A 12,951-nucleotide genomic window follows, 5' to 3' on the forward strand; every position below is an offset into this window, starting at 1 on the left:
AGAATGGAGTTTTATAATATCATTTGTAATTAGATAAATTTAAAGTAATTCACATAGATTGTATAATTTATTTATTTAAATACACTATTATAGAGTAATTGCTAGTTATTTATACTACAAAAATAGTGAACAAAAATAATAGGTAATAAATGCGGTATTTCAGAAGGAGAAAGAACATTATCACTTCTTTGGAAGATTACATAAAAAAATTAAACAATTTGCCAGGACAGCAAGTAGAGATCAGTAGTCTCTATCTACACAGGCGTGTCAGTATACAATATTATTAATATTATTTGCAAAGTTATTTGCCATATCAATAATAATATACAAGCAAATAATACGCATACACGGGCATCCGTCAAAATTACCGGCGTGGGCGCAGGGGTCAACTGATCCCCGATAATAATGCATGACGACTTGACACTCGATAACAAAAGTGATATGTACATTGTTACAAATCAAATAAGTATAACTTCGAGAAGTGAACTATTGAATTTAAATCATACTTTGTCATTTATTTTCTTACAATAATATCTACCACAGAACATATTAAAGCAATTGTAACTTACATGAAAAGTTTATTATATTAACAATATTTCAATTCAAGCTGTAGGCCAAGCAACACATAAAACACAACAGAAATATTAAGCTGTAAAAAAACACAGCAGATGTAATAAAATATTGTGCACCACGTTATGGTAAAAAACATCGAACGCAAATATCACACATACCCTTGGTATATTAAAATCACATGTGATCATATGTCAAAATAAGGGCTTTCATATGTCGGATTTTTAGAGTCTACAATTTTTTGGCATTTTCGAGACTCGAGATTGAGGTTTTCAATCTCGGGAATATCGAGACTTTCGACATTAAACTCACTTAAATAGAAAGGATTATAAATCTACCAGATACACAACATTCTTTTATTATGGCAACACTGTAGAGTAGAACTTAGCTTAGACCTAATTAAGATAATCATGATTTAACTGCCTATAAATATGAAAGCCTATTTCTGAAGTAGTTTCGAAAGTCTCGTTTTTCTAGATTTTTGAGATTGCACTGAATCTGAATATTTTTGACCGGCACGCGGAGATGCAGCGAGATTAAAATGTATTAAATGATGTATATGTGAAACTGTATAACTCGCTTCTTTTTAAACATAAAAAGTTATCCACTAATTTAATTCGTAGAATATTTAGACTCTTCTCTTAAAATAAATAATAACCGTGCCGTGTCGCGGGTGCCGTGGTCACACACACACACACAACACACACATGGCACATAGACAATCACAAATCACACCCAAACTCGCGAGAGAAATAAATGTAGGCCATGCAATATTTCATCCGGCCCGGGAATCAAACCCGGGACCTCTGCCTGGCAGACCAGCATGTTAACCGTTCGACCACGGAGGCAGTTAATAGCAACAAAAAGTTGTCATATTGTAGATGCGATCTTATTACACCTCCAAACATATTCTCAAGATGAAAGTCGAACCATAGCATAAACTATGATTAACTAAGTACCGTTGCATACCTTGCTCTAGTTATTATACTTACTTGACCCTTAAAATTGGTAAAATGATAAGATTTAAAGCTAATTTTTATTTCCATAGGATTAAAACAATAATAATAATTCATTTATTTCAAGTAACATTGACTAAAGAAACATTACTACATCAAAATGGAACAAAAAAAATTGCTCCCTAACCACAGTTCTAATTTCGTGACTCATTGCCTTAGCAATTTTGTGCTCAATTGTTCATTACATAAGGGGTTAGCACTCCGTCGGCTTCCCGCGCCATTACCACTTCAGTGTCCAAACAAGACGTTCGTATTTACTGGCAAACTAAATCACTAAGCTAATAAAAGTTTAAAGTCTTAGTTACAAGTTAGCAAAGGAAAATGTGGCAAAATATCTGTGCTTTACTAATAATTTCGACAAGTGTGTTCGCGGAGTACAAGTATAACACTAAATGGTTCAATGTTCCTTTGGACCACTTCAGTTATCACAGAAATGAGACGTTCAACATAAAATACTTGGTCAACGAAGAGTTTTGGGATCAAGGAGGGGGACCGATCTTCTTTTATACGGGCAATGAGGTGAGTGATTTCTGGTGTAGATTATGCCTTAACTTCAAGTTTTAAGTTAATTAATTTTAAGTGTCATTTTCAAAGTTACTGTTTCCAATAATAGTTTTTTTTTTCCTTGTTTAAGTCGTCGCTATATACGGAAAATGATTGGTAGACATTATAATAATGGATTTACAAGTAGGCACATACTTATTAGACAGATATTGTTATAACTCGTTGACTACACAATTACAGGGTCAAATTGAGCAGTTCGCGAAACACACTGGGTTCATGTGGGATATCGCGTCGGAGTTCAAAGCCAAGCTGGTCTTTGCTGAACATCGGTCAGTATACCTCATTATTATTCTGGTGTTGTTGCTTTATTTTGAGTTGGCGCAATATATCTTCTTTATCCATTCACCACCAGTTTTTAATACGCATCATCATTTACATAATCTGTCCAACTTTTCTCTGGTCTTCTTGTCCCCATAAAACCATCGACATTCATTTGTCTTTCTTAAGGCTTTTAATATTCCATTCTTACGAACCGAACTTGTTGTCTTTTGGTTCACCTTCCTCTGCAAGATAGTTTACGGTTGCGAAAAACCTCAAACAAGAAATTAATAAACAGGCCATTGACCAAATTAAGATTGTAAACGAGAACTCACCAGTTATCGTCCAAACACACGCACGTCAACATATTTCTAAATAGAGTTAAGTAAACACAATAAATGTCGACAAATTTAATGTTAGTTAAACAAAGTAGTAAAGGAAGATTGAAGATTGATTGTCGACATATTCTCCTAATGTAAAATGTACATAATAATATGTCATGTGATTCAGACACAGACAATAGTGTTCGTATGTTATTAAAGGCTATATGTTCTATATATGACTATACGGCATCTAGAAAAATACGTTTTTCATAGAAAGCTGAGGGTCAAGCAAGGCAACGATATGTCTGTTGCACGAGTCCGTGCTTCAGAGCGAGCCTTAAACAAAACAATGAGGATTATTTCTATCTCATATTGCATGTCGGTTATCTCGTGCGCCAGCGAGGTATTTTGAGATGTTTCTCGATTCGCCTTTCACGATCGTGTGGGATGGTACTGTCCTCGAAAAAAATATCTCAACAGCGACCAATCCAATACAAATCTCAGAATTATATACAAGAGTATTGTAGATCTTGGTTCGGTCATTTTCGAGTATTTCATTTGTCTCCGATGCGATACTAGTAATAAGGCATCCTCTCTTGCACAAGTTCGTACTTCAAAACGAGCTCTTGCTGCATAATTTAGACTGCTTATTGTGTGTGTGTAAACGCAAATACCCAGACTTAGCAAGAGCGGAACTTTATTATTATAGCTAACACATCATTGGAATTCCCCAGATATTATGGCGAATCAATGCCATTCGGCAATAAATCTTTGGATAACGAGCACATCGGGTTCCTGTCATCGGCGCAGGCGCTGGCGGACTACGCGGAGCTGATCAACTTCCTACAAGGCGACGTCACACATTCCAAATACCCGGTTATTGCTTTTGGTGGTACGTATTCTTAGTTTTATTTCTAGCAAGTTCTTCGGCGTAGTAATTGTTATTGGATAAAAACTCAATTTACTTTGTGTGATATTTGTTGCACGTATCTTTTTGACTAACTTGTAATTGTTATTGCTGATGCAAAAAGTAAGTAGCACCAGAGAACAAAAAAGTAGCGAGAATGGACACTCTCCGCCCCTCCCTAGATTTAGATACCCCACCACGCCCCGCACATTGACGGTCACATTGACTGAACGGCAACAAGGCTGTCGGCGAGCCGTTTTCGCGCTAAGGCGGCTTTGATGTTTGAATATAATTTACATTTATTCATTACGAAACTTGTACGTTAATATATAACATCATTGTACGTTACTATTTATAATGGTCATGAATTGTGTCGTGACGGCTGTTTATCATCATCTAAACGGTATAAATTGAACTGCCTCCATGGCCGAACGGGTGACAGGCCGGTCTGCCACACAGAGGTCCTGGGTTCGATTCCCAGGTCGGGAGAAGTACGTCTATGGCCTACATTTATTATCTCGCGAGTTTGGGTGTCATTTGTGGTTGTCTATGTGTGTGTCCATGGCACCCGCGACTCAGGGTTTCCCTAGTGCAGTAGTAGTAGTAGTGGAGCAGTGTTGAGTGTGTGCGTTATTATTATTGTTATTATAAAGAGAGGAATTTCTTACCTTTTCCGGAAGATGAAACGAAGTCAGTAAAAAAAGCTTATGTCTGAAATTCATTCATTTATTCTTTCTTCATTTATTTAGTGCAGTGTAATATATGTATAATACAGATTTATTACGCTATGTTGCCGCTCTGACCACGTAACCAACCACCAAGCGGTTGCATGACGAAGCAGGAGAAAGTGACGGGTAACCCTGTCACTTCACGCACACATTTGCGTGTGTGCAGATAGCACCTTCCTGGATGTAGTAGCAGTAGGTAAATAACTTTCGACCATTGTATGTAGTGTCTGGGTAGTACCTAGTTTAACTTTTCTGTTTATAATTTAAAGCAACATACTCTATTAAACAACATACCGTTAATAGGTTTTTGTACCATAGCAGGGCACATAGATTTACGCTTAATTTGTTACTATCACTTACTTCTTGCATTTTCCACATATAATATGCACCATGAACGTAACTGCGTGCCTGATTTTATCTTATCGAAGACCCGTACTAAGAAGTACCATTTCATAAAAGAATGCGTGCAGTCGTGATCAACTGCATGTAGTGAGACGTCGACTGGATGCGGACAGGCCTTCGAGATATTTTAAAATATTCAGGCATTATTTTGGGTGTGCATGCTCCATCATCGACCTCATCGTCACTCTCCATAAGGTGAGATGGAAGTCAAATGTGCACTTACATTTTTTATAAAAAAAACCGTCAAGAGTTAAACTGCAAGCGTTGGCTGCAGTCGATTTGAACAATAGTCCGAGAATCAAAAGCAGTAATTGACATTCTTAAGAGAATGAAACAACTTGACCTTTAGTAGCAACGGCAAAAGGTAATGATTAACCAGCCAGTCACTAGACCTGCTAAACTTCAAAAAAAAAACAACACGACGTTTCAACCAAACAGAGAGTACAGGTCCAAATCGTTCACTTGTTTTCAGGTTCTTATGGAGGCATGTTAGCAGCCTACTTTCGTATGAAATACCCGCACGTAGTAACCGGTGCCATCGCTGCATCTGCGCCCATCCACATGTACCCTGGCATGGTGCCGTGCGAAGCGTACTCCAGAATCGTCACTTCCAGCTACAAGATCACTGATCCTAAATGTGTGGAGAATATTAGGGAATCTTGGAATTTAATCAAGTTAGTACAAGTTCAGACATTGGTGTTAAAATTAGATTATATGAAAGCTTTTTTCTGCAGCCAAGCAGTAATGGCAGTATTACCTATTGCATTGCGGTTTGAAGGGTAAGGGTTTGGTGAAATTACAGAGACTTGTCAACTTATGTCTCAGGGTGACGGGCACAGGGGCGTGCCCCTCAGATCTTTGCGATTTAAAGCTCTGAGTGGCACTGCAACTGCTATGGACAGGCGTGTAGCTTACCATCAGGTGCACGACTTGTCCGTCCCGTCACTTGATATTATAAAAAAAAAAATTGATACTTATATCAAGGTGCATATTAATAACGCGTCTTAAGTGCAAGGCCGATAAGATCTTAATCAATTGTTTTTGTTAATATTCTTTTTTGTAATATCATGATGATCAGCTACACGGCTGTCCATAACAATTGCAATGCCCCTCAGGGCACTGCCACTGTCGTCACCCTGAGACATAAGTTGATTAGTCCCACGTGCCTGTAATTTCACAAGCACCCTACCCTTCAAAACTGGAACACAGTAACATTACTGCTTGGTGGCAGAAATAGGTAAGGTGGCAATACTAACTCTTTCACAAGGAGCTCTACTGCTACTAAATATCGTTTGAGTGCACATTACGCATCAGGAAGTCACCACATTTTCTCCACACTGAATCTCTTAACGCCGGTCAGAAAAAGATTTATACCGACGCGCGATTCCGAATGATTTCGACATTCGTCTCATTAGTAATTTTACTAATCCTGTCATTCGAATGACAGTTTAGTAACCTACTAATTTTCGTATTCGAATGAATTGAATGATCATTCATTACTTAACCTTAGATTTCATAGAACATGACTCTTGCACTCGAATGAATCAAGTCAACGTTGGTATTTTTTTCTACTTTTTGGTGTCATTTTTTAAATCTCTCGATTACATTCTTATGATCCAAATATTATTTCTATTGTAAAAATTAAGAGTCTAAGCTAAGAAAAAATTACGACATATAGTCGTTATCACCTAGCCGTCTCTGATATGTGGTAAGTACCATAAATGTGACGAGGACAGGAATATTTTGGACATGGTGTGGTGAAGTTCCGACACAATCATTCAACTCGTGCACCCGACCGGTAATCATTTAGCTCGAGTCGAATGATTGTGCTTGGATTCGACTCGGCCGAATGATTTGCCCATACGAATGAGTAACATTCACAGTCGCGAATCGTTAAAGCTTCATGTCCATGTCATAAGATAGGTAGAGCCGTTGTGCGTGTCACGTCTGCGATTCGAGCGGTGGTAGCGAAACGCGCAACATCTTTTTCGCTCTTATTACACAGACATCGATTCCGCGTTAACGAGTGTATTATGTGGGAAGGCGCCACGGCCCGTGATGTCAAACGTGCCGATTTGTATGGACGAGCTTGCGAAATGGGCGAGTCCGGGCGGCCTCGGGCCGACGCGGGTGGCGGCACTTATTCGGATTTAAATCGAGAACATCCGAACAGGGGCCTTACCATGAACTTTTATTACAGTACAGTATTTTTTTCGTTTTATTAAAATATGTTAAGATTTCATGGTTTATTTTTTCATTTAATTAACCAACTTTGTGAGAGAGATTTTATTCTTACAATTAACCCTATCGATCGATGCAATAAAAGTACAGGGTGCATTTTTTTCAGATTAAAGCGGGTTCGATTCCCGCGTGTTGCTAGAAATTTTCGAAAATCTGTGAATGCAGTTTTATTTCTTTTAAAAAATAAAAATGTTTCCTTTAAGTAAAAATTTCTATCTCCAGTATTTAGAGTACTTTCCCTCCAAGTGGCATTACAAATTTCCACCCTGTATATATGTGCTCGTGATTGTTATGAGACTTGGTTTTAAAATCTTTCTTCCTTGACAGAAACGTCTCGTCAAATCCAAACAATACACTCCAAAAGGACTGGAAGCTTTGCGACCCTGTTAAGAATTCATCAGATACTAACACATTACTAGAATTCCTACAATCCGTTTATGAGACAATAGCGATGGTGAATTATCCGTTTCCTAGCGATTTTCTTATGTCGTTACCTGGACAGCCTGTTAGATATGTCTGCCAATATCTAAACACTACTTTGACCGGCGACAAGCTCCTTAAGGTAAGACACCCAATAAATATTTATACAGGGTTATTTGTAACATATTAAGAACCTCGCAGGACTGTTACTAACTTCATAACCAATAACTGTTGTCCATATTTTTTACCAAACATAATAAATTTACCAAAAATAAACTTTTAAGTTTTAACTTATGTACATGGACTATTGCTGCCACTTATGGGATGGCTCTTCGTGCTACGAGAACAGGCTATACACGACTGTCGTCCAACGATAAATAAAACATTACTACATAATGGGAACGCACCCTAAATAAGCTGAAAACTTGATGTTGTGGGAAATCTTAAAAAGATCGCCGCCAATAAGTAAAAGAAGAAGAAGAATAGCTTTGTTATTTTGTTTTATATGTATTAAATATTTAATAGGGATAGATGTTTATTCAGGGAATATAATTACGACAGATTTTTAGAAGGCAGGGGGAGACCTTGACGCTTGATGTTTAGGTCAGTAAAGGGAAAAGGAACTTATTGTTAGGGTGCTGAACGAAGATGGTTCGTTATCTAATAATTCCTGTCCTGTGTTTGTAGGCTATTGGACAAGTTATACAAGTCTACGCGAATTATGATGGCAAGAGCAAATGTATAGACTACAGAAATAGTAACTACGGAAACTTGGATGCTAATGGTTGGGACTATCAGGTACTGTAGCTTAGAATGTTCCCGATGATAATGAATAAAATTACAATATTTACATAAACGGCTTTACTTTTTAAATGTCGAAACAAGACAAACATATAGATAATTCTAAACTGACAAATTGCTGTTTTATTGAGGTTTTTTGTGAAATATCTACACGCAGAAAAATTTCTTCGACCCGATGGGATTTGAACCCACGACCGTACTGTATCGTAGTATTGCTCTTACCTACTGAGCTATAGGTCAAGTTATCGAGTTGTTATATAAAATTATCGAGTTGAAATTCTCCTATGTGTTTTTGTTATAGACCTTTGTACTGGCTTTTTCGGCTTTCTGCGCCGGTAGTGACATCTAATGAGAGATTTTAGAACCTTCTCGACAAATTGCTTTTTGATCTATTGCCATTGACTTACAATCTATTGCGCATAAATTTCGTATTGTAAAAAAGGAGAACTACTTGTTCAACACGGCCATAGTGAAATTTGACATGACTACGTTTGGAATTGCCACAATTTACAAATATATCAACAAAATCACAGGATCCGCAACAGACATATAACTTCTTAGATCTGCTGACTCGATTTGTAGCTCAGTTGGAACGGGAGCCTCGCTGTGGCAGCCCACACTGATCAACAAAATGTTACAGGCCTGCACAGAGATGGTAATGCCAATGTGCACAACAGGCGTAGACGACATGTTCCCGCCAAGTCCCTGGAACTTTACCGATTTCTCCAAAACCTGTCACGACAAGTATGGGGTGTACCCTCGACCTAACGCTGCTAAAATCGAGTATGGTGGAGACAAAATACAATCGGCTTCGAATATCGTGTTCAGTAATGGCCTTTTGGATCCTTGGGCTGGAGGTGAGTGTTCGTTTTGACATGGTCATCGTCAAAATTAAAAAGTACACTTACAGTACATCACTCTAAACGAAAAAAGCACAAAACATTTATATATAATTGTTATATCAGAATCAGGAAAAAAGGGACATGTACCTAATTTTTAGGTACGTAATTGTTATCCATCCCTTATTGGTAGGTAAATCAATACCATCAAATGTTTTCCAGGCGGTATACTGAACAGCATCAGCGAGTCGGTGGTGGCAGTGGTGATAGTGGACGGCGCACATCACCTCGACCTGATGGCTAGCAACCCAGTCGACCCTCCCACCGTGCGGGAGGCCCGCAACATTCACAAGCAAAACATCCGCAAATGGATTAGAAATTTTAGAGACTCAAAAAACTAATTTAACATGTGATTTTTACAATTAAGACTTTCATATTCCATCATTGATGAGGAACACGTTTCTTAAATCGATGATATCTAAAACGTGTATCCGCGGCTTAGACTATATTTTTTCCATCCTTTAGATCCGGGGGCCGCGCTTTACAAAGTTAAATAGGTATAATAAAATTGTCTCTACAAAAAACTATGTAACCGCGTTTTGAACTATTAAATTTGATAGTTGGTTTTGACATTGTCTTTGATATTTGTTGCTGTACGAAATTGTAGTTTAGCCTTCCTAAAACCACTTGAGATCCATTTAAAACTTGCATTATTGTTAACATGTAATTTGGCAGCAGTAGAGCTCCTTGTGAAAGTAAAAGAAGTATGGCTAAAAAATATATAGTAAAATTGATGATATACACTGATTACTATACGGTGTAAAACACGATTCCTGAAAATTTTCACGACAAAAAAACACAAGACACAAGTTAAAAAAATATAACCGATTGAAAATTTTACGAAGAAGTGCCTGATTAAATTAAAAAAGAAAAGTTTTTAATGCATTATTGCTATAATACAAAGGGCAGGCGTTTGCACTTCATAAAATTTTCAATCCCTTATATTTTTTTAACTAATGTAGATAATAAGCTTATACCTTTAATTTGTGAAATTAAGTAGCAATTATTGGTAATGGAAAATCTGCTCCTTCATGCTGAACAAAGTGGCGACCAGCCATCCTGACGTCAGAATGATTGGTCAATTATTATTTTGTATTTCTCAGAATATATCAAAGGTAATAATTATTTAGAAAATGTAGCAAGTAGGTGTAACTGCAAGTGGCACTGCAACAAAGATGCTACCTTTTTAAAGGAGGAGGCATTTAAGTTACATACGTACCAGGGTTGTTGCGAATATCAGAATCGTGTATTCGACGCGTGTGATAAAATTATTATATTTATATTATCTTCCGTATTTATTTAATTTCGAAATTATTATAGGAAATGAATCTAATTTTCCTGATTTAAATCGCGTATATTTGTTTTTTCAAACAAACCGACGTTTCGGGCCCTTTACAGGTCCCATGGTCACGGTTGACATGGGACCTGCACTGCGATATAAATCCAGAAAAATAGTTTCATTTCCTATGTGTAACAATCGCCAAAACCTAAGAACTCGATTCGAAATTATTATTTGTTTAATTTATACAACATGGAAATGGCGTCAGCTGGCTAGTTATAGTATCCGCGACATCTTCTAGGTTATAGCTGAAAATCAGCTTTTTGCTCCTGAGTAATCACAGACGCTGAGTTATGGCCTTTTTGCATTGCTACAGCACACATACATAAGTGGGTGTTTCGGCAGTGCTGCGACTCTACTGGTTTTTTTTATTATATTACATATTTCGACTGCTGCAATGTACAGTATCGAAACTACAAAATGCATACTTTACAGTAGAGCAGTTTGAAGTTATATTTTGACTTATAATAATAAGTTTTATTAGTGTCGTGAAAGTGACACCCAATTATGATAGCAAGTTTTATGTGTTTTTCTTAGGCCTTTGCATGATTTCAAAATTTTATGTATTTTTCTAGATGTTTCACTTTCAATTGTTTACCTTGTTAGAATTTGCTACAAATTAATCGAAAGTGGTAGATTCGTTAGTATTCAGGGCTTGTAAAGTTTGAACAAATATTGAATTTACCAGTTTCGGTACTTTTCATTGACAGTCTTTACAGAATCGATAAAAATTTTACACTTTTGATTATTTATACCAAGTAATTGACGGTCTAAAAGAGAAGACAAAACCAAACACTGATTTTATAATTTACTAACGTATATTTATTAATTATGAAATAAATCCATTTTTTGTATGGAATTCATGACGAGTAACATAGACAAATTAATGCAACTTTTAACTATAATATCTTAAATGAACTTCACTATCAATTGCGTTTTTGCCCAGTGCAGTTGTCGGACCAAAATTCAATGTCTACAGCATCATTAGTTATATTTTATTTAACAAAATCTAATAAACAGCTACCGGTTGGTAGTTTGCGTCGTTTGCTCCAAGTTTGTCAATATTGTGTGGTCCTCTAACCCCAGTATCGCAAATAGTGAAATGTATCAGTCACAACGTGCTTTTAAAATAAAAGAGAGACATGTCGAGTTCTAAGGTTTTCGCGATTGTTACACATAGGAAATGAAACTATTTTTCCGGATTTAAATCGCGTATATTTGTTTTTTCAAACAAACCGACGTTTCGGGCCCTTTACAGGTCCCATGGTCACGGTTTTAGAAATCGTATGTAGCGTATACTTACTATTTATGATGCAGTTTTAATTGCCATCATGTAAATCTTACATAACTTGTGCTTTAGATTTTCTTGCGGTTTCCTTGTTTGAATGTGCTTGTCATAAGTCAACGCCTGCTCTTCAGTAGGGCTTCATCATCATCATCAACCTTTTTATACGACCCACTGCTGGGCATGGGTTTCCTCTCAGGCAAAGAGTTAGACCATAGTCATATTTTTCCTCTCAGGCAAAGGTTCAGACCATAAATCAATGCGGTTGGGGACTTCACATATTTTCCGAGTTTTGTGAACCTTCTTCGACTTGCAAGTTTCATTACGATGTTTGTTTGAAATGTTTCAAAATGTTTCATTTTTCCTTAAACCGGAATGCTCATGGTAAATTTCGAATGAAATTTCGCACATAAATTCTGAAAAACTCGAAGATGCGAGTCCGGATTCGAAGCCACGGCCTCTGCTTAAGAGGTGATAGGTCAAACTATTAGGCTACTAAAAACTGTGGAAATCATTTAGCAGACTATCACATATATTGTCACCCTCTGCAGACCAAGCGGAAAAGACGTCATCGTAAATATCATTTAGAAATTTGAATTCTTCTTCAGTATAATTGATGTCACGCACAGGAGATTCTAAAAATTTTAATAGTAACTAAAAAAATAAATGAAATCAGAATAAATCGTATACCTATATTTATTTTTTCAAACAAACAAAGGTTTCAGGCTCTTTACAGGTCCGATGTTTACGGCTGACTGAGATGGTAAAGTCGTTAACCAGTTACGTCTAATATTAATGCAAACCACCCTATTTTACACTCAGAATTAAACATTTAAAAAATCGAATCTGCCAATTCGCGAAGTATCTAGCGTAGAACAACATTGTAACTGGTAGACTCGATAGATGTTTTCCATAGAAAACCATGGAAAGTGGTACATTCGATAGCTCTATTAAGTATAAATCATATAAAGTGCTAGTTACAACTTGGTCGAAATTATATACATCTAGAACGATTTTCGATAGTTTTTCTTGTCTAACCAGCCATCTGGTCACTTGGATAAGAAAAAACGACACAAAGAACTAATTATTTTAAAAATATTTAGGAACTAGTTACCTACATAAGTGATATTTTAGATCATTTATTTTTGATATTATGAGGGATATAACAAAATTATAAATACTTAACGAGTTAATTATA

At 36.7% G+C, this 12,951-nt stretch overlaps 2 protein-coding genes across 2 annotated transcripts in view; both read left to right on the forward strand.

The window, feature by feature from the left end:
- The first annotated feature begins 1,892 nt into the window (after nucleotides 1-1,892).
- On the forward strand, nucleotides 1,893-9,751 carry LOC113230250 (lysosomal Pro-X carboxypeptidase). The gene is made up of 8 exons (XM_026464092.1): nucleotides 1,893-2,105; nucleotides 2,331-2,419; nucleotides 3,466-3,623; nucleotides 5,241-5,442; nucleotides 7,337-7,571; nucleotides 8,117-8,227; nucleotides 8,871-9,087; nucleotides 9,292-9,751. Exons 1-8 carry the CDS (start codon nucleotides 1,908-1,910, stop codon nucleotides 9,468-9,470), a joined length of 1,389 nt encoding a protein of 462 aa, XP_026319877.1. The 5' UTR covers nucleotides 1,893-1,907; the 3' UTR covers nucleotides 9,471-9,751.
- Nucleotides 9,752-10,666: 915 nt separating this feature from the next.
- The window catches only part of LOC113230056 (cysteine-rich protein 2-binding protein), a 44,490-nt gene continuing 42,205 nt past the window's right edge, over nucleotides 10,667-12,951 (forward strand). The window contains exon 1 of the mRNA XM_026463784.1: nucleotides 10,667-10,679. Coding sequence (XP_026319569.1) covers nucleotides 10,667-10,679 — 13 coding nt within the window. The remainder of the gene's footprint in view (nucleotides 10,680-12,951) is intronic.

Source organism: Hyposmocoma kahamanoa, unplaced genomic scaffold, assembly GCF_003589595.1.
Source record: "Hyposmocoma kahamanoa isolate Upper Pololo Valley unplaced genomic scaffold, ASM358959v1 63, whole genome shotgun sequence".
In the NCBI taxonomy this organism is placed as follows: domain Eukaryota; kingdom Metazoa; phylum Arthropoda; class Insecta; order Lepidoptera; family Cosmopterigidae; genus Hyposmocoma; species Hyposmocoma kahamanoa.